Source organism: Tribolium madens, unplaced genomic scaffold, assembly GCF_015345945.1.
Source record: "Tribolium madens isolate multiple individuals breed KSU strain unplaced genomic scaffold, Tmad_KSU_1.1 Scaffold_97;HRSCAF=244;Tcas5.2_LG3a, whole genome shotgun sequence".
Taxonomy (NCBI): Eukaryota; Metazoa; Arthropoda; class Insecta; order Coleoptera; family Tenebrionidae; genus Tribolium; species Tribolium madens.
In genome coordinates, this window is record NW_025401069.1 from 2566229 (window position 1) to 2587334 (window position 21106).

The following is a 21106-nucleotide window of genomic DNA, read 5'->3' on the forward strand; positions in this document are numbered from 1 at the left end:
TAGAAAACTAGTGTTCTTACGTTAAAGCAATTTAACTAATTTCTTAATCATCAAATCTAACTTTATGTTCTTACGTTGTGCTTTAAAAAAATATAACTTCTTAAGTGTAACATTAAATATTATATCTTTGAATGTGCAATTTTATTTTTTAAAATTCTAAGTTTTTTGCTAACAATATTTGCACACCTACATTAGTCGAAATAAACACCTCCTTCAGGATTAAACAAATTCAGCTTGGTAACAGAAAACTCCAAAAATGAAACAATAATATCTAGTTTAACAAGCATATAGATGTGACAGGACTCGCGCCCCAAAAAAAAATTTTAAGTAAGGTAACCAGGAACATGGAAAAAATTCTATATATCAAAAAATTTTGGCATCAATTTTTTGACATTAAAATTTTTTGTGTCTATTTAATGATACAGAATGATCTTGTACATGTCTTTCTTTTATAATTATTTAGTAAAGGTACAAAAAAATTTGCCAATAAAAGCCACAAATAATATTAAACAGAGTTACAATTTAGGATACAGATTCCTTGCTTCTTGTAGCCTCTAGCAAAAAAATCTTGGAAAATTATTTTTTCAACAGAAATAAATAGAGTCAAAGTGCAAAATTTAAACTCTCATAACTTCGAAATTTTTATAGGAAGAATTTTTTTAACTTTTTTTCCATGTACCTGGTATCTTACTTTAGATGGCATTTTTTCTGGAGCGCGAATTATGGCGCACCTGTATAGTGAGAGCCTGATAGTTATTATTTGCAATGATAAAGTTTACAAAACGAGCAGAATGCGAGTTTTGTTATGATTTAAATTAGTAATAGCCATTATATGCGATTAGAATACTACTTTTTATCCACGACTATTAAATATTTTTGATTTTTGGCTAGATTTTTGATATTGAAAAAGATGATGTTTCAATTTAATTAATAAAAATGACATGTTACGTTCTACTTAATTTAAAAAAGAAAGATATACTTTTTTTATTTGTTAAACAAGTGTTTTTGTTCTTTAAGTGAGTTTTACAAAAAAACAATTGAAACGCTGTGATGTATTATATTATTTAAACTACTCGTAACTCTATACTAACTACTAACTTTATCTATAGGTACTTAAATGTTTTATTTATATTTATTTCGCTCAATAATTTGACTTGTTCTGTCACTATTTGTAGCTTTTTTGAAAGTTAAATTTGAGTTTACTCTATTCTTTACGTTCAGATTTGATTGCAGGTAATAACTTAATACATACATATATATTTATTTCTGTTACACAGTGTATGCATTAGAAAGAAAAACTATAACAATTAAAAAAATGAGATAGACATGCTTTAAAAATTCCGCCAAAACTCGCGTCTAATGAAGTCGGTTCGAGGTGCGATAACGATAAAGATCTAAAAACGCGTGTCGAAAGCCATTTTCAAGACGTGTCCGTTCCGCAAACGCCAAAAGACAGTGTCTCTTTCACACCAACTGCTCAAATTAAGATGCGGCGCCTCTAATGCTCCGGATCTGCAAATCCCTATTCTTAGACCACTAATTGGAAGATCTGCTTGATATATGAACGCAAAGACCGGAAGCCAAGTGGACCGAGCAATATGAGTCTTTTTTAACTCCACTATATTAATCAAACTTGTGAAATAAGGAAGCCAAGTGTGAAAAAAATTCGGGTCGAGATAATGAACGCTAATCAAACGTAATCCGAGCCGACCCTTGTCTCATCAGATCACAATTTCCTCATAAATAATTCCCCTAAATCGTAGTATGAAATTGTCAAAATATAAATTTATAAATCTCACGGTCTGCGCACAGGGCAGACAGACCCATGGCTGCTCACCATGCGTGAAGACTCATAATGGTGCATGTGTTCGCGACTTGTATTCCTCATACACTCATAAAAAGCCTTAGAAAAGCATTAGCTATGAAATGAACCGGCTTTCAGTTGGCCATAGGGCCAAAATTGATTCATTAATACCAAACACAACTATACACTTTTTGACATTTGACGTTTTTTTTCCGCCGCCGCCGTATGATTCCTCCGCTAAGCATATGCATCATTAGGGCGCGGGACGGGGGCGGCAAGAGACGCAACCCCCGGCGGCGGTTTATTTGGGTGGATATAGGGGTTTCGCGGTCGCGTAGCAACGCGTGTGATGTCTTCATAATCCGCCACCGGCGCTGATTGGTCAGGGTGGCGGCGGAGGGCAGCGCTCGCTTGTTTCACGCTGATGCGATTTACGCTAAATGCAATCGAGCTCTACTTGTGGATCCCTATTCACGAGGTCATACTCGATTGCCTGCTTTTCGGCGGGATTTTGCCAAAATGAAAGAGTTTTTTCTTGAAAATTTTTTCACACAAGTGATAAATCGATACGTGGGAAAGTCGCCCGGAAACTGCTTAAGTAGAACTAATCGGATGTAAACGCTACTTAATTTCATAATGTGTGGACGGAATGTTGCATAAAAATGGGAAAACAGTACAGTAAGGCATTGTCATCGCGAAAAAATTAATTTTAATTAAGCGTGAATTTAGTCAGTGTGAACGAACTGCGACTTTTGAGAAAAAAAAAACATTTTTTTAATCGCATGTATAAAAAAGGGTAACTTTTCATTTTCCTTTAAAAATTTATCAAAATCCGCAATGCACTACTGAAAAATCAGTAGTGTCAAAATTGACAGGATATTGTTGATATACAATTGCGGACACGGAATTTTGAACGATTTGTCATTCGGTTTTTGTAATTTTCATTTCAAACGTCAATTATAATGACAATAAAACGTGGCTCACATTGACATTTTTTGAAGTGGCATAAATTTGATGTCCAAAATTCCATGTCCACAATTGTAATTGTAATTGTTAAAAAAATGTTGATTTTGTTGCATTTTTCATAATTTTTTTACAAATTATTTTTAAAAATATCCCGTGTTATGTTCCTAACTTTTTAAATAATTTATACAAGTCGCTTTTAGTTGATTGTAATTTCTTTCAAATATGTGTTCAGCCATTTTCATTGACTTGCGTTCCTGCTGCTCAGGATCTTTCAGGCCAGCTTACTGGTTAGTTGCCTTTCAGTGTAAATTTTTCAGTTTCAGTCATCTTACCGTGATCCTCTATCCTTTTCCTCTTGATGCTGTTTCCGTTGGGATCGTGCTGGAGCCCGAGGATCCCATTTATACTATATGCTCCTGAGCGTGGTTCTGTAAGTTGCGTCGCTGGTGCGTGTGCGATAACGGAGACAGGCCCCCCTGACGAAGACGTCGTTCCTCCGCTGGTGGCTATTTGGTGTGCATGTTTCGCTTTTTCGGCCGCTTTATTTCTTACAATCCTGAAACCGAAAAAAACTCGTTTAGATTTATTTCCGTTATCGTAGCGTAGGTGTAAACAATGAATTTCGCATACTTCAAATGTCTTATCACTTGTAAATAGCTTTGGAAATATTACAATGCAATTACGATATCGGGGCGCACTACCGTTCGTGTTTACTTATCACTTAGTGAGGCGTGTAATATGCTTACAACAACTGTCGCGAACGAATCGGAATTAAATTAATAACAATTTTATCAATACAAACATTCCTTGGGGTACATTTGCCTTCATTAATAAAATGATTGTGGGCGATTCGGGATGTCACTCAAACACGTGGCAATGAAACCCTTGCTTTGCAGGAAAAATGAGTTTAGAAAAGTGAAGAGTCTTGATTAATTGAGATAATATCTTTGACTTATTGGATGTTGCCTCACAGTTTTGCACGCTTTCTAATCCATTATCTGGGAGCTTAAGTTTTTAAGTAAAAACCACAAACCGAATTGCGCCATATTTTTACGCCAAGTTAGTGCCAGCAAAAACACATATTTTAAACGGCTCAAATAAGTAATTCTGGTTGTAAAAAATCAGCCACAGCTAAACATTGGTCAACATTTTGGAAAAATAGAAAAACAAAGCAAAACGTCTTCAAAAAATAAGCTAATATGAATATTAGCCGTGTATATCCCGAAATATGCGTTCGATTAAGAATCTCCTACTTTGTGTAATTTTCTAGTGGCATTAATGCGCAACAATTAAATATTGAGCAATAATACCATATAAAGCATTATAATTAGCAATTATACAAAATTAAAAAAACATTCTCATTCATAATGACATTGAATGCTAAAAATGTGTGAAATGTAATTTATTTATTTTACATAAAGGTTAAGGAGAAATCATTTTAAAAATTGGAAACACAATTTTCTGTTGTAATGTTATAACAAATTTTGAATGATTAAGTTGAAAATTAGCTACTGCTTGGAAACGATCAAATTTTACGTTTTTTGTTGTAAATTGTTTGATTTAATACAATAGTAGTTCTTCTACCTATTAAGAGTGGTCTAACTTTTAAATTAAGTTATTGTGTGTATGGCCATACACCACAGCCGGGGTAGAATTTTTAAAAAAGGCTTTTATCTCCGGTCAACGACTTGTCTGCAATTGCACCTGCATTTAGCAGTTAGTTCCTATCCAACCGTGCCAATTTTTCCATGAGAAACCACCGAAAGAATATCAATTCAATAATCCCAATTACCATTGATGACTAAAGACATTTCGGATGTGCGGTTGAAGGGCCTCGATTCGATTTAAAGAATCAAGCTTCGTTCAATGCTCCATTATTGACATGTCACAATTTGCCACCACAAAAACGGGTAAAATATTTTATGGTTAATTTCTTGTGCTTCTGTGTAGCATACAGATTTCTATCAGGCTGATTGTGATTTAGAGGCATTAGCTTGGGTAAATGGCTCATAAACAAACCTCACAATGGTTTGTTATTTGCAAGGAAAGTCTATCATAGGCAATGTATGCTATATTCAATATCACCGCAGTAATTTAGCGAACACAATTAATGCTAAGAGCCTTATATTATAATTAAAAGAACATAATATGCAGTAAATTGTTGCGCAACACCCACAGCAAAGCCAAACAAACGATTTCATTGAGAGGTGGTTCGAAAAGTCGCACAGACCACCAAGCTGATGTCGTCAATTTTTGAGGCATGTCTAATGCGATATAGAGTTTTGTTCTAATGAGTTTTGAACGAAGTGCTAGGCCGCTGGCACGTGCCGTCACGCTAAACTCGGCACGTGGCCCACCGCCACCCCCGATTTAATCCCCGGTCATTAATAAAATAAATGCGAGACTCATACTGGGTTTTTTCGCGGTGACTTCCTCGAGTCTTGGCATCTAAATTAATCCCAGACCCCCATGATTACAAACTTCAAAACCCAATCCGGCAGGACCCCCTAGTGGTGCATTCAAGTATCGCATAAACATTTTAATGAAGTATACCACTTCAGGCATAATACCGGAGACCATTTTAATAGACATAACGTAGTGCCTAGCATTATGTGACAATGGCACTTACAGCTGCTCCGAGAGGAAAAGATGCCTGCATGGGCGTTCCGGTGGGAGAGAAAGGGACATAGTGTTGGGTACAGTAGCAAAATATTTGCCGTATTGAAGTGTCAACTATTGTTTGGCGTCTATTGTGTCCTTGGTAGATTTGTTGGATGCCGTCCTAGGAAACTACGTCGGATTTTCAAATTCGAAAATAATTCCAGGATTAAAAATTTTGCAAGGATTGCAATAACATGCTTTAAGTGGCGTGGACTGTAATGGTTTCCGGTTAATTGTAGCACGTTTCGTTTGTGTTAAAGCACTACCGACGTGATACAGCCTCGTGAAGGTTACACTACAGGTTACTTTTCATTCAACTTGTTCTATACACTGACTTATATTACACGAAAGAATAAATGTCATTGAGATTTTACTAAATCCAGAAAGACCTCGGATCTTTTCAACGATTTAAGCCTCTTATTACACAGAAAAATAAATATATCCACGTCTATTAAAGTCTCCAGTGCGTAAATAAAAATCCCTTGCTGTGCAAATTTTTATTTAATTTTCGTTTGAAATACTACTTTTTTTTGAGTAAAAAGATGAGAAAAGATGTTTTCAAAACAACTCTTTTATTGAAAATTCACTGCTTCAGAGATTTTGTACAAAAATAAAAACATTTTTTTTTGTATACGCTCCCGACAACAGCTGTTTTAGGGATTCATTTGAGTCCCTAAAATGAGTCTTTTCCGGATTCAATAAAATAGTACGCAAAACGGTTATTTTAGGTACTCAGTCCCCAAAAACAGTTTTTGCGGACTAAAAAATAAAATTGGTTACTATGGAAAAGAATTTTTTTTAATTAGGTGAGGTGTGAATTCGTGTTTTGGGAGCTCCTCTCATTAAAGATTCGGCTCATACGTCGCCTCGTCATTAATTTCGATTTGTCCCCTAAAACCCTATTTTGCGTACTTGATACATAAATAGCTATTAAAAATCGAAAAAAAAATGCTCAAAAATGCTTTACGAACAAAATATTTGTTTGAAATCTGTTAAAAACACAAACATAAGTTGGTTTATATAATAAGTTAGTTTCTGATTTTTTTCTAATTTTCTCTTCACAAATTTTGTTAATGTTGACAAAACCTTGTCAACTGTTTTATTTACCTACAATTTGAAATCTTAAAACTGACATAACTTTTGAACTGGTTTTGGAACATTTTTAATTTATTAATTTGTATTATAATTAATTTGATGTTTAATGAAAAACTACGAAAAAAAAAACAGGTACATGCAAAAATGCTGTAAATTTCTATAGATAGAAGAATCAAGGTAATTAAAAAATAATCAAGTCGATTTGGTTTGTTTAATTAAAAACCATACATCTATTTTATGATTTTAATTAATACTAATAACAATGAAGTTTCTTGACTATTTACACAGAAATTTTATCATTTCCTTGTAAGAGTACAGAAAAAAAAATGAATAACAGAATTATTCGACTAAGGTCAGATAAAGAAAAATATATTGAAAATATAGTCATTCACATAATAAATAAATATGTAGATATTTACATTATGCCTGATAAAGTGAAGAATTTTTGTAATTACTTAATTAAACTAGTATTTATAATTTTATGGTTTTATTTTAATATTGTTCCGATTATTAAAAAAATAATCATTCTCTTTTTGACCAATTAAAAGAGTATTTTCAATAAACAAGTACATTAATTTTTATAAATAGAAGAAGAATAAAATTTGTTATTTTAAATTATGCTTTAAAATAAGATTGTGGTAATTTTAGATTTAATAACAGTTATTAATTTTAAACACAGGTTCTTTCAGATAATTTTTTTCTTAGGTCATAAATAAAATAAATAATGCGTAGAAGAAATGTTGCCACAACAAATTCGGCTGTATTTATCATTAGTCGACAAATAAACCGCATTTCGGTTCATAAATCAAGCTACTTATTTAAAGCATTTTATGATTTTGATGAGTAATTTGACATAGCTCAGTACACAAAACCGCGTGTCGTCTTTTTTCCCAAATTCCTAAATCACGAATAAAAATAAATTAAATTCCGAGCGAAACTTTAACGACACAAAATCGCCCAAAGTTGTTCATCCGGGCGGCAACTCTTTTTATCCTCGAAAATTCCTCCGATTCTTTCACAAACGCATCATCGTCTTAATCATAACATCAATGAACCACTTTATAAACAAACGCAGAACCCGCAACTCAAACTAATAAGTCTCACTGCAAATTAGATTACTGGATCCAGAGCTTTGTGCTTCGCTAATACAGCAGCAGAAAGCTCAGTCGGCCAGTCAAACACCGCTTCTCTCCACTTTAAAGTCTCCACTTTTCGTGCTTACTATTCCACTGATCCTCCTTTTCGGTACGGCCACTTAACTGTGGCTTTCTCTGTTGCTGTAATTGTTCCGCAAATTATATTTGTGGATAGAACTATAAGCTCTCACTGAGGCAAATATGGTTATTTTGATGTATGCAGGCTTTGCTTTTGATGGAAGAGGAACACGTTCGAAATGGACTTAGAAAGCTCTTTGTGGCACCACGATGCAAATGGAACAAGAGTTTGCCTTAATGTTGAACACACAGAATGCATAATTATTTTATTCGCAACCAGCGACGTCTAATTCAGCCATCGGAAAAGAGCAAAAACCACAAATATGGTTTACAATAACAATATTGATACTTTAATCGCATTTTAAATAACAAGAGCTTATTATGCTGGACGCGCGGTACATTCATATGTCAAAGCTTATCTCGCACAATATGGCAGTTGTATAAGATAATCCATAACAATAAAGGGGATTTCGGCGGCAACTATATGATAGTATTTTAATTTGTTGGATTTCTGATAGTTTAACTTATCTATATTTATGCTCGAACAGGTCAATTTTCTTTTTAAAAAATACAAAATTCACTTTATTGGTGTTTTTTCCAGAAAACTTTATATAATATTAATATTTTGGTGTTGTCATTTCGACAATTAAGGATCTATCAAATTGGTTAAAAATTAGGGGTTTCCATTTAAAAAAGATGTCGGTAACAACATTACTCAAAAACCAAAAAGTGTAAAATTTTAAAACAAGTTGAAAATTGTGTATTAAAAAATTGACCTATTCGAGCATTTTTAACAAATCAAAATATTTTCAGTTTTAATAAGATTATTACATGATTTTGCCGCTCACTTAGAAGTGTTTTGTAAATTTTTACTTTAGCAATTTTGCAATAAAAATTATAAAGCTCCACTAAGATAATTTAGCTTTAATTTCTCCTATTTTTATACGATTTGAAGTTTTACTATTGATTTTGCTTTCTCTTTATGTAACGAGAAGAACAAAGTAGAAACTAATTTGAGGAATGATATTATTTGAAATGTGATTTTTTGCGAAGCTGGAGCAGAAACATATTAGAGGCATCAAGTTGATGCGCTTAAAAGCCTCATTGTGTGCAGTTATTTGGTCTCCCCGTCCCCACACGTTCCCCATCACTCCGAGATGATTGTGCAAATAAAATTAGAATCCTCTAAAAATCCTCGCTAACATATGAAGTCTAGTCCTGGGGGAGGCCTCGCAAGCAATGGGATGTAAGTAATTTAGCCAGCATCTGGCAAGGGCGTGTACACTCAGCCGGTGTAATAATGTGCTTAAAGATACCGCACCCCCGCAGATATGGGGTTGACACTTCGGCTCGTATTAGCGTTGATAAGATGGCAGCAATTTGTCATTTTTTTATCGATGTTGTCCAATTCCGAGCTTTATATTCACTTAAGCATAAGCGGAAGCGAAAGTCGGGGCAATATAATCCGACCCAATAAAAGCTCTCTCGGTAAGATGGCCGCTCGTAAAGGAGGTATAAAAGTGCATCAATGTTGGCCGCGGCGCGCCATAGGACAAGGAGCTATAATCTGAAGCTCAATGAACAAGCTTAATGCGCCACTCGCTTTACTGCGCTGAGCTTTCAAGCGGGTTGAGGCTATTGTGCCGCCGCAACAGCTTTTGTGATAATAACATGGAACTGTTTCTTGGTTGTTTATGTTTTGCCCTTTTTGTTCAACACTATTTAACTGTTCAGCGAAAATCTTTGTAGTTTTAAGTGAACTTGGATTTTACAGGTCACACCTTCTTGCTACTGAAAAGCTCCAAAGTTTTTCTACAGATTGAATTAAAATGGGCTCACTTTTCTAATGTGTTAATAAATTAAACAAACAATTTGTGCTAACTGAGCCTCATCTATTTTAATCCCCTATTCTCTAAGGGTCAGTGATTATTGTCAGTTGAACGCCTCTTTTCATCCCGAAGAGAGACATACGGTGCTCCACAGAGGCACATAAGGTCGTTCTTTACATGTTTAGTGAGACGTCATCATTGTTAAGTGCGAACATGATTGCATTAAGTTATTTCGTTACTAGAAACATTTCTCACTTTTGACAAGCTCGGAAAAAGTCTCTCTCTATTTATTCGGCTTAGTCAGAGTTTGTTAAAGAGACAAAAACTAAAAAACTAGAAAAGAAATTCTGTCGGTTGTATGTAAATCTGACAGTTGGTCGAACAAGGAGTTCCTCTCCATTTTGCAGCATCGCCGAGCGGAGCGGATATCGGTTTGAGCTCGATTTCACGAATCTGAGAGTCAGCCGAGCGTTCCGGAACCGGCTTTCTTCTCTTATTGATTTTCTCCTGCTCATTCTCAACCCCCTTAGTCCCTTTCCTTGTCAAAATCCCCAGCCGCCGTTGGACGTCTTTCTCTACCTTAAGAAACGGTAGCAAACTTAAAACTGCTTTCGAATCAACCATCATAACAAAGGATCAATCGCCGATACACAAATTAACCCCTAATAAATCAATCGATTACAGCAAAAAACAATTTCACCCAGAAAAAGTTTATTAATTTTTAATTTTTACTTAAGGGATGCTTCATGGCCCTATTTATTGGCTGTCACCTAGAAATCACCCGATTTCACTGACGTAATAGACCCTCGACACACGCTAAAAAGGCAATTATACGTTTGCAAATTTGTAATTTTTTTGTGCATTAGGTATATGTATTTCATGTTTTATGTAAAGCAAATTTTTATATAAATTTTAAACACACTCACCAAATAATGTATTTTTCTAATGTGTTAAATTATAATGTAGGTATACACCTATGTACAGTTACGGAATTAAAATTTCGGACAGTATTTTTCTGTCACTTCAAAAAGTTCACTGTAAACTACCTTTTACTGTCATCATGACATTCATAACTGACATTTGACAATTAAACTTTTCTGTCAGTGATGCTATTTTTTAAGTCAAAGTGACATAAACAAAACAAGAGTAAAAATTGTAAAGGTTGTTTTAGAGTTTACATTGTGAAAATGACAACACCTACTGCCCGAAATTTTAATTCCGCAACTGTACAAATACAGAGTAAAGTGTATCTGTTACAAAAAGTGTTGTATTATAATATACCAGGTGAATAAAAAAAGTATGGAACCAAACGTTTTTTGCTTAAACTCTTTATTTGTGGGAAAAACTAATTAATGAATGATAAAGTGCTATAAAAATGTGATGTTTTATCAAGAATATAATTTTTCGAATTTTTGTTTTGTTTTTGAGTTCTACAAAAGTTTTAATTTTTTTAAATGGCAACCCACTAAAAAACCATTTTTCTCATGAAGGTCATGATCCAAGGATTATAACTATCTACTATATATTAAATTAAACAAAAATACATAAATTGCAATTTTGACAAAAAAAAGTTGTTAAAATATGATTACATTTTTTATATTACTTTAATTTATATTAAATAATATTTTTTAAAGGCAAATGATTATTTAAAAAAACGCTTGGTTTCATACTTTATATTCACCCTGAATAAAACGAATTTAAAAAAACACTCAGCAGGATACTAATTGTTTAAGTCCGGCTTACGAATTACCGTTTTTTTTTTTTCTTTTTAACATATGTTTTAATCAGATCATTTCTCTTAAACTGTCCAATTTTGAACTTGAACTGAAATTTTTAATCGGAAATTTGTGATTATAAGAAAATATGCACAAATATGCAATATTTCCTAAAATATACTCGAAGTTGCCAAAATATGCAAAATGTGCTTTTTGTAATTGGCTTATTTTAATCAAAAAACATTAGATATGCATAGAAAACTTACAATTTTGTTGATATACCTCTTAATAATAAATATGCATTTTGCATATAATCCGAACCTTAGTAATTACGTAAAGGCATTGATCAAGTTATATTTTAACGACTATAGTAATAATGTATTACGTTCAACTATTTTTTTCAACTAGGTAAAGATATAGGTACTAATTTTAGAAACTAATTTTCGTTTTATAATAAATTACATATTTCACTTTTATTAATAATACAGGTAAAGATTTAATATGAATGAATACGGCAAAAGAAAAATTATATGTGTTCATCTTATTGTTTTGTAATTTTGCACTACACGTAGATGCTTTCATTTACTATTTACTTGTTTTTGTAAATTACACAATAGGAAAAAAGAAAAGCTAGATTTGATAGATGGCAAATGGCATTGCAGCTTTTAAATTTTTGTAATTGTCGGTTGGGCCGTTACAAAACTTCATTAGGGTTAGTTTCTAATTGGGCGATTTTTTTCCTCCATTGTTTATAAATTCCGTAACCTCGAAAGCGTTTGAAATTTATGAGCGTTCCTTGAAAATATACTTAATGGATAATGTCATCTTGGTTGGACCAATAAAACAAATGATAAATTTGCGAGGGTGTATAGAGGGGGCAAGGAGAGTCCGGAAACGGACATGACGCCATGCTGAGTAGAAACAGCGGAAGACTACTCCAAACAATAGCTTGGCGCGCTGTGTTTTTATGTCATCGCAATTAGAACGGCGGAGATTCAGAAATACTGTTTTTCCAACTTCTAACGATCTCCGTCCTGGTTTTTGTGGTTATATCTGCCTCGCAAATATCATTATCTTAACTTTTTATTGCCTAAAAGGTAAAATGCTTTCTTCTGTTTTGCTAACCGAGAGGCCAGCAGTGGAGCTTATTTATGGCAGCGTTAAATGAATTTTTTCTTTCTATTCCAACATCTGGACATGGCTCGATAGCAATTCATTTCAAATTTCTTTTAATTCGGGAGTAAACTCTTTTTCTATTACAATTATGGACACCCACTCGTGCAATTTCGCAAAATCTGGTGTTTGAGGGTGCAATAAGTGGCCGTATGGTGCATGTATTTGATAGCAGTAGGGACCGAAAGGGGCTGTAAAAGGTACACAGTAGAATTGCCCCAGGGACTACCAATAGGGTTGATTGTTCTTATGACTCGTCCATCGGGATTCGTCCAATTTATAAATAAATGCACCCGGTTTGATGGATCGGAGTGAATTGCCGACTCAGGATCAAGAACAAGGAGTGGTACAAAATCGTTCCACATCAATTATTTTATTTATTCTAACACTTCTCGGTTATTTATTTAAAGTAAATCGGGTTTAATAAGTACTTGTGTGTAGCTATTTCCATGCTTGGTCCAGCAAACAGTCGTAATTTACAAGGAACGGCATAAAATCACCACTCGATCAGAGCCCCTCCAGGATACGCCACTCCCCTCGACTTACTCAAGCGAATCGCCAGACCGCTACTTTGCTTTTGCTTGTACACTTCAAGGGGTGAACTTTCTGGCTATTTAAAGTTTTCTAAAGTCGGATTATCCGCCCAACGACGGCAGCTAATCGAACGCTAATCCGGAGGTAATTTTTCCAGGCCCGGCGAAACGAATTAGCAAACCGCAAACTTAAAATTTGACCGAATTTGGCAGTTGCAAATTGGCACCTATTGAAAGCTCGCAAAGTTGTACACCCGAAGCAATTTATTATAATATCAGAGCGAACATAAAGAGCCACTCAACACAATCCATTTGAAACAATCGTGCAATCATAGCCACCCCCTATTATAACGCACAGATAACATCGAGTAGGCCGGGCGTGTTGGGGGCCGATTTGACACATTTAATTTGACCGGCGGTCCCGCGGGATATGTCCATTACGACGTATCAGTTCCCCACACTTCTGATTAATAAAATAACAGATGCGATTTAGTTGAAAACTCGACGGGAGTTTAATGTGACGATGTACAACACCCCAAAGTGATATGAAAATAGAGCAAACACTTACCTATTTATCGATGAAACACTAGGTACATTATCTTGAGAGCAAATGCCTTCAGCTAAAAGTCTATCACGGATTTCCCAAGCGAACATCGTTGGGTTTTCTCTTTTGTAGTTGGCTATGGCGTCTACTACGGGGGGTGTTGCTACTTTGGGTTTGGAGCCGCCAATTACACCTGCCTTAAAACTACCCGTTTCGTAATATCTGGAACAACAAACATTTGTCCTTTTAAATATTAAGAAGACCAACACCCGCTCATCAAGTGCACACAAACGTGAAATTTCAGTCAGCTCTTCAGCGATTTAACAAACTTCATTGGAATTTCACGTTTGGTTTATAAGTTAAAATTTTCTGAAAATTGCACATTATAGGTTTATCATAGGTTGCTATCCTAGAAATTCAAAAAATATTAAATAAAAAAAACAAAAAAAAACTATCAATTTATAAGCTTTATTAAAAAACAAGACAATTTTAATTTTAAATTGTAACAGGAATCGAAAAAGTTCAAAAATAAAAATGTTTAAAATCCGTCTATATTTGCTTGAATTGTATGGTTTTGACCTACCAAACTAGTTTATGAGGGATTTAATGAGGGTGGTAGTAAAGCTATTGTTACCAAAGCGCCCAGCTAGCCGTTGAAGAAACCTCCTCTCAATCTCGAAGGAAACAAACCTTTACAATTGAGGGGTTGGGGTTTTTTATGGCTAAAGGTTCAAAAAGTTAATTGCTTCTAGTGCGCCATAAAATTCAAGCAAATATAGAAAGACTCTACATTTTTATGCTTATTTTGAATTTGATTTGTTTTGTTTGTTTTCAGTCATAGTTGTTTCTACAATCTACAAACTATATTTCATTATAAGCCAATGTAAGATCATAATACGAGTAATCACAAATATGTAAAAATAAATATATTTTTAGCCATTAACATAAACAAAACTTTTGATTTATTCAACAGTAGGTACTATTTAAATTATGTGAAATTACTTTTATTTTACTAAAAACAGTGAAATTCTGCATTTATTTCTCAGTAATGATCATAATTATAAATAATTTCACATATCTTTTAAAATTAATTTATATTTAAAAAATTGTAGTGCTTCAACTGCCGGCAACGGTGCCGGTACCAACTGCCGGCAAAGTGTTTTAGATTTTGCCGCTAATTTATTAATTTTTTTAATTTGTATTTCTGTATTTAAGTATTTATTTTGTATTTGTATTTTTTAAGTTTAAAATATTTTTTGAGAGCGATGTTAAAACATTCAAATGTTAATGTCATTGTTCTTTTCTCATACGAAATAGATGGTTGATTTTGATTTTATTTTTGTTTTTCTTTTTTCTGTTCTATCAAATAAAGTTGGTTTCACCTTCGTATTTCAATTAAGAGCCGAAATATAAATATTAATATACAATGTTGATTTTTGAATTTTTTTATTGTCTGGTCACAAAAACTTTTAATTGTGAGACTAGACCTTTGATTTTCGAAGAAATCCGCCGCCAAGGCTGTCCAAGCGCTAAAAGTACTCATTTGGTGTAAGTTTTTTTTCCACCAACTCTATTTTTCCGTTAGTATGCATACAAAGCTTCACGTGGTCGCGATTTAATCTCTTAATGACTTCACTTCTATCGTTATTGAATTCTCACGCTCGTGCTTTTCACTAAGAGGAGATTAAAACCTATACATAAAATCCAATTAGATGATTGAAATGTTGCTGTTTTTAAAGATTTGAGTGAGTGATAATAGCTGAGATTTTACGCGTGTCATTAAATCGAACACAATAGAATTGCGTCAAACAATAATTAAAAATAAACGTTTACTAAGCTTGATGTTTAGTTCCTACCGACTGTGCCAGATTTGTCTAGATCAAAGCCAGTTAAATTGCGGTTTTTGAAAGTAGTAGCACGACAAGTCTTCATTTTCAATATCAATAAATGTCAAGTTGATGCGTTTACGTTATTACACGACTAATTAATGCCGAGTTGTATTATTTACGACGCTGACACAAATTATGACCATTGCAAAATTTTTGCAAATAATTTATTCAAAATTATGTAGCATCAAATTAATTGATTTATTTTGGGTTCGTTCCAATTAAACATATTTTGCAATTTATACACGCATAAATAAAATAATAAAATAAATTAATAATTTTCAAACAATGAAAAATATTTTTGAATTTAGTAAAATAATTGGCTCCAGTCCAACTTATCGTGAGTTGTGGCAAAATATGAAACCATCAATAAGAACAGGATGCCAACAAATCTGCTTTATGTCAATGTAATATAATCCTGCTAATGCAACGCTGCAAAATATTATGATCCCAGGAGTATATCCAAACCCCTTTATGACAGGACGGCCCTGCTAATACAGTGTAACTGAATTACAGCAGTAATATGATTCAGTTATATATGTGGGTTCACCGTGACGAATTTATATTTTGCATCGTTCGACCGGGTCTCCTAATATCACCAGTAATGGAATTACATTTATTAATTATAGGGGATGGTGCGGTTTTTAATTAAATTCGCTTATGAATCGGCAAAAGAGACGACTATTCTACCGATCAGTGGTACTCATCGACGCATAGCTAAGTACTAATTAGCCGATTTTAGCGACATAACGAACAAATTTCGCGAATATTAAAGTAATATAGTTGACAAATGCTTCCAGGCAAAGTAATGCCCGACACATGTATCATACATCAAGGCGGCGTTGTAAATTCTCTTTCACACCAACACATGCGAATAGTTAACATGTGTATAATATAATAGGGCCATTGAGGAGGTGCATTTCTGTTCTAAAATTATATAAAACAAATCGAAATGTTTCGTGGGGGGTGAAACTTAATTGGTATTCCTCGAATAACAGTATCAATCCATCTGGTAGCGTATCCATTACGTTATAGAAACCCATTGTCATTGGGATTGATCTGGTTAGAGTTCTCTAACTTCGATATAAAGACACAAAGTCGTAATTATGCAGGTTAGTTAGCTGAATGCGATAGAATCTAAAGACGGCGTCCCGAAAGGCTCAAGCTTTTGTATCATTTTTACAAGCAGCGGGTAACTAATTACAAAACAAGACAACCGTAATCGGTTTATTCTTGTTCGTTAGCGGTCGCGGTAGGTATGGTCAATATTATTGATATTTGTTAATTGAAAAAAGTTATTAGATTAGCGATTTGTCTAATGACTTTTAATAACGTCCGAGACCGTTAGCCCTGTCTCACAGTTACTACAATTTATCAATGAAGACCATCTTCATTTGAGGAAAATAAGAAACCTCGTCGCTAGCCGTTAAATTAATATCGGCTTGTTACCATTCTCTGATTAATAACACTATTAACGTAGGCAAACGCTTGTCAGGTTTGACAGTCTGGCTTTTAACTTGCCTTTTCGAAACGGCTAGCTTATTAAAGTTGACGTTATGCCGAATTTGACATGGATATGACACGGGTTTCACAGGTGCGCCACTTTTCCGCAACACACATCAGATAGCGATGGATTTATAATAGAACGTAACTACAGCAAATGTAAATTAGTATAGAGTTCTCGTTCTTTACAAGAGTCGTGCATTAGCTATTTTTACACCCGTTTTGTAATGGTTATATGTTCGGTTTTGTTGTGTGGAATAATAGCATAAATAATTATTATCTATTATCTGAGAGTTGGTCCGGATTAGATGAGAGATGCCCTTGTAGTAAGAAATATGTTCGCGTACACACGTGGATAATAATAATTATTTATTATTAACGTTTATTGCGCCGAATGCACCACAACGGCTGTGAGAACTCAAACAAAAAACTTGTTGCGGAAATTCATTGCAAGCTATTCAGAATTCAATAATTTGTAAAAGTGAATAATGAACGTTTTAGCTTTTTGTTATAACTGTTTATCTGAAATTGCCAACGCGGCTATGCAAATGGAAAGAGTGATTCATAATCTCAAAATACAAATAATAAACTTATAAATATCACCAAACGATCTACAGCCATTAAAGACTGAAATATGTGCAAACATTTGCACAGAAAATTAAAAAGATTAATTTTATAGAAAATATGTCAACCAAGAACCTAAATTAATACACTATTTTTTCCTACTACGAAAAAAATATACAGGGCTGTGCCAAAACTCGCGCCCCAGAGAAAAATGTCATATAAGGTAAGATACCAGGAACATGGAAAAAATGTTAAAAAAAATATCTATAAAAATTTCGAAGTTATGAGGGTTTAAAGTTTACACTTTGACTCTATTTATTGTTGTTGGAAAAATAATTTTCCAAGTTTTTTTGCTATAATCTATTAAAAGAGGAAACAAGAAAGTTATATCCTAAATTGTAACTCTGTTCAATGTTATTTGTGGCTTTTATTGGCAAATTTTTGTCCCTTTACTAAATAATTGTAAAAAAAACATATACAAGATTATCAGTATCATTAAATAGATATAAAAAAATGTCAAATGTCAAAAAATCAATGTCAAAATTTTTTGACAGATAGAATTTTTTAAACATTTTTTTCATGTTCCTGGTATCTTACCTTACATGAAAATTTTCTCTGGGGCACGAGTTCTAGCGCACCTGTATATACCTCTACGTATGTCAAACTAAATATTAACAAAAAGAAAAAATGAACTTACTACGAATCACACTAAAGACCATCTTAAAGCGAGATCTAGCTCTCTAAATGGGAGTATTTTAATTTTGTTTTACAAATAACCGCTTTTATTATAAAGTTAGCGATTTGGCGCTAATTTCTTACCTGAAGACGCATCGATTGATGTAAAAATATCCACCCAACCCATATAAAGTGTGGGTTTTTAAATAGGTAAGAGAAACAAAACCAAAAACCTTAAAATGCATTGAAAGTTGTATTGTCTACATAACACACTAGAAAACAATACCACATGAAATCTTAATTTTTGACAATAGTATATTATGTTATTAGGAGTAAAAGTGATAGTTTATGTGGCGAAGCTGAACGCTTATTTTGCCAAACGAAGTGAGGCAAATGATTTAGTTGAACCACAGAAACTCAGTTTTACTCTAAATAACAGACACTATTTTATCCGCTATTTACTCAGATGGAGAGAAAAGAGCAACACAATAATTATCAAAAAAATGACCAAAATAACCAGAACGCTTTGCAATAAAATCATAAAATCACGCGTCAGTTTCGGAATTTATGTTGAGATTTTCGAAAATGTTGATTGATTTCACTAGTGAATAACTAGTAGTTTATAGTGCAAAATGTCGAAAGCTGATAATCTACATTGTAAAATGCTGAAGCAACGAAATAGACAACATTGGTAAATGTCATAGTAAATGTCAGGTAAAAGTGAAAAACGCTTAGGCAAAAAACAGTGTTTTTACCCCCTGTCTGATGAAAGGTAAAACTTTTACTTGCGTTATTTAGTCATAAAAGCATCATTTTTCTAACGTCTGCAGATAAAATAATTTAATTTCAATTTTCAAGTACAGCTACATTAAAAAAAACGGGAAATAAAATTGTTCTAAATGTAAATTCGGTTCTAGTTGTCAACTGTCAACTTGACAATACCTATCAAAAATATTTCTATCAATGGCATTAAATTTATACCAACTTGTGTAATGCCGCATTTAAGAAGAAATAGAGAATGCCAGAATCGTCGCTCACCTGGAAAATGGTAGGAAAATTATTTTAATTAATTATTTATAAATTTAACATCAGAATTTAGAGTACCATCAAAATATTTTAACCTATTTTTAATAAAACGCGTTCACACCATGAAAAAATTTTAAAAAAATCTCTAATTTTTTTTGATTTTTCCCGTTTCTTTTGAATATAGCTGTATTTACTTAGAATATTTTTTAAACTCAATGCACCAGTAATAAATACGGTCTTCGCCAAGAAAACCTGTATAAATTTTTCAATTATCTAGTCAATTATGTTTTTTATATTAAAAAAATGCACAAAAATATTTTTATTATTAAGGATCGTTAAAGTTTAAGCTAAGACACCCTGTTGATTTAAAAACAAAATTTCAAGTTCCGATTTTTTGACAATTGTATCTTTTTTTAATTTTAGACTTTGAAGTTTATTTTTGTATTGTATTATTAATCATTTTTATTATTTCATCACTTTGTGCAAAAGAATAAGAAGATGAATAAGAAGTTAAGATTTTTTGGTGCAACGCCAAATATTTGAGGATGCATAATTCCATTTTGAGTTGGGGTTGCAAAAGCTTTATCCTTCCTGCAAATTGCACTAAAGCCGCTTGTAAGCTGGCAATAACAGCGTCGTTATTTGACAATATCGGTTGTGTAGTGTCTACCCTATCCCAGTCTCTTCCCCCTTGAAAAAGCAAACTTGTCAACGCAATGTCAAATATTCATCGGCGTCCGCCGTCGATTGCTATATGCAATTTTCATGTAGTTTTTTCAGGTCACGTGTCTCTTCATTGAACACACAGTAACAGAAGACTTTTCAAAGCGTCGCGGCCGCATTAATAGAATTAAGTGCTTTTGATTATTATTTTGACGTGTTTCTCGCATAAGCTGGCATTAGATCATAATTTAATTCCTTAATGTTTTGTAATATCCTCGCTGCTTATGGTAGGCATATCAAATCGAATTAAGGATTATGATGATTGATTCCGCATTAAACTAGGTGCAACTTTGAATTCCGTTCACTCCGTCATTATTTATAAATTTCACGTCCACTAATGAATGACGAATGCTCGCAGGGCGGGACTCGACAAATCGCTAAAAATGCCGCAATTCCGCCGTTTTTGCCCTTATTCTGCGGACGCACAATGGAGGACATAAGTTCGCAGCAGCGCTCGTCCCAAAAATGATAAATGTTTCGTCCCCATGCGGTCTTTGCTCATATAAAATAAAGCGAGTCTTTTTGGGAAGCGGCCACTAAAAAACGGGAAAACATTACCAGCAGGTCGCATGATCGTGTTAGTTGCGCCTGCTGAGTGCCGCCGGAACCGGGAAACGGCCAGGGGTGAATGGCGCAAAGGAATCAGAGGGATGAAAGTCAGGAAAATGGGGATGAAAGTCGGAACGTGGAGACTGCCGCCGATAAACTGTAACGAAGATTCAGAACAATTCGACGGCGAGCTTATGGAGCTTTTGTGCGAGACAAAGGTGCTCCCAAAGCAATTTTTTTAATAACGGAAACCAAAAGAAATTGTTATGTTTACAATACATATCTATAAAATTTACTCTAAAAATCTTGAAACAAAAATGAACTCATACTTTAAAAATAAATTTCACGAAAAAAAAATTGAATAAAATAAAGATTTAAAAGATTATTCAATAAAATATAGTAGAAATTTGCTTAACCTAATTGCAATTAAAAAAAACTCTGTATACACAGAGTTAAACTTTTTTGTATTTTTGGAAAGTACATATTTATTTTATTCTTCGACACTGTCAAAATTTACGGTTTTTCTCATATGTAAGGAAGTTTTGACAACTGTTTGACATTTCTCAATGCTACAGAGTGATTATAAATGATTTTCATCTAGCCAGCTGTGAATTTTTCATGTAAAATAAAAAAATGCCGTTTTACG

At 33.6% G+C, this 21106-nt stretch overlaps 1 protein-coding gene across 7 annotated transcripts in view; it reads right to left on the reverse strand.

The window, feature by feature from the left end:
- The window catches only part of LOC123014148 (paired box protein Pax-5), a 90751-nt gene that overhangs the window by 8681 nt on the left and 60964 nt on the right, over positions 1-21106 (reverse strand). For 5 of the 7 annotated variants that reach the window (XM_044413079.1, XM_044413075.1, XM_044413073.1 and 2 more), the window contains 2 exons: positions 13559-13777; positions 3103-3326 (listed from right to left, as the gene is read on the reverse strand). In XM_044413079.1, the coding sequence (XP_044269014.1) occupies positions 3103-3326; positions 13559-13777 (443 nt within the window). The remainder of the gene's footprint in view (positions 1-3102; positions 3327-13558; positions 13778-21106) is intronic. The other 2 variants (XM_044413074.1, XM_044413077.1) reach the window with 1 other exon arrangement.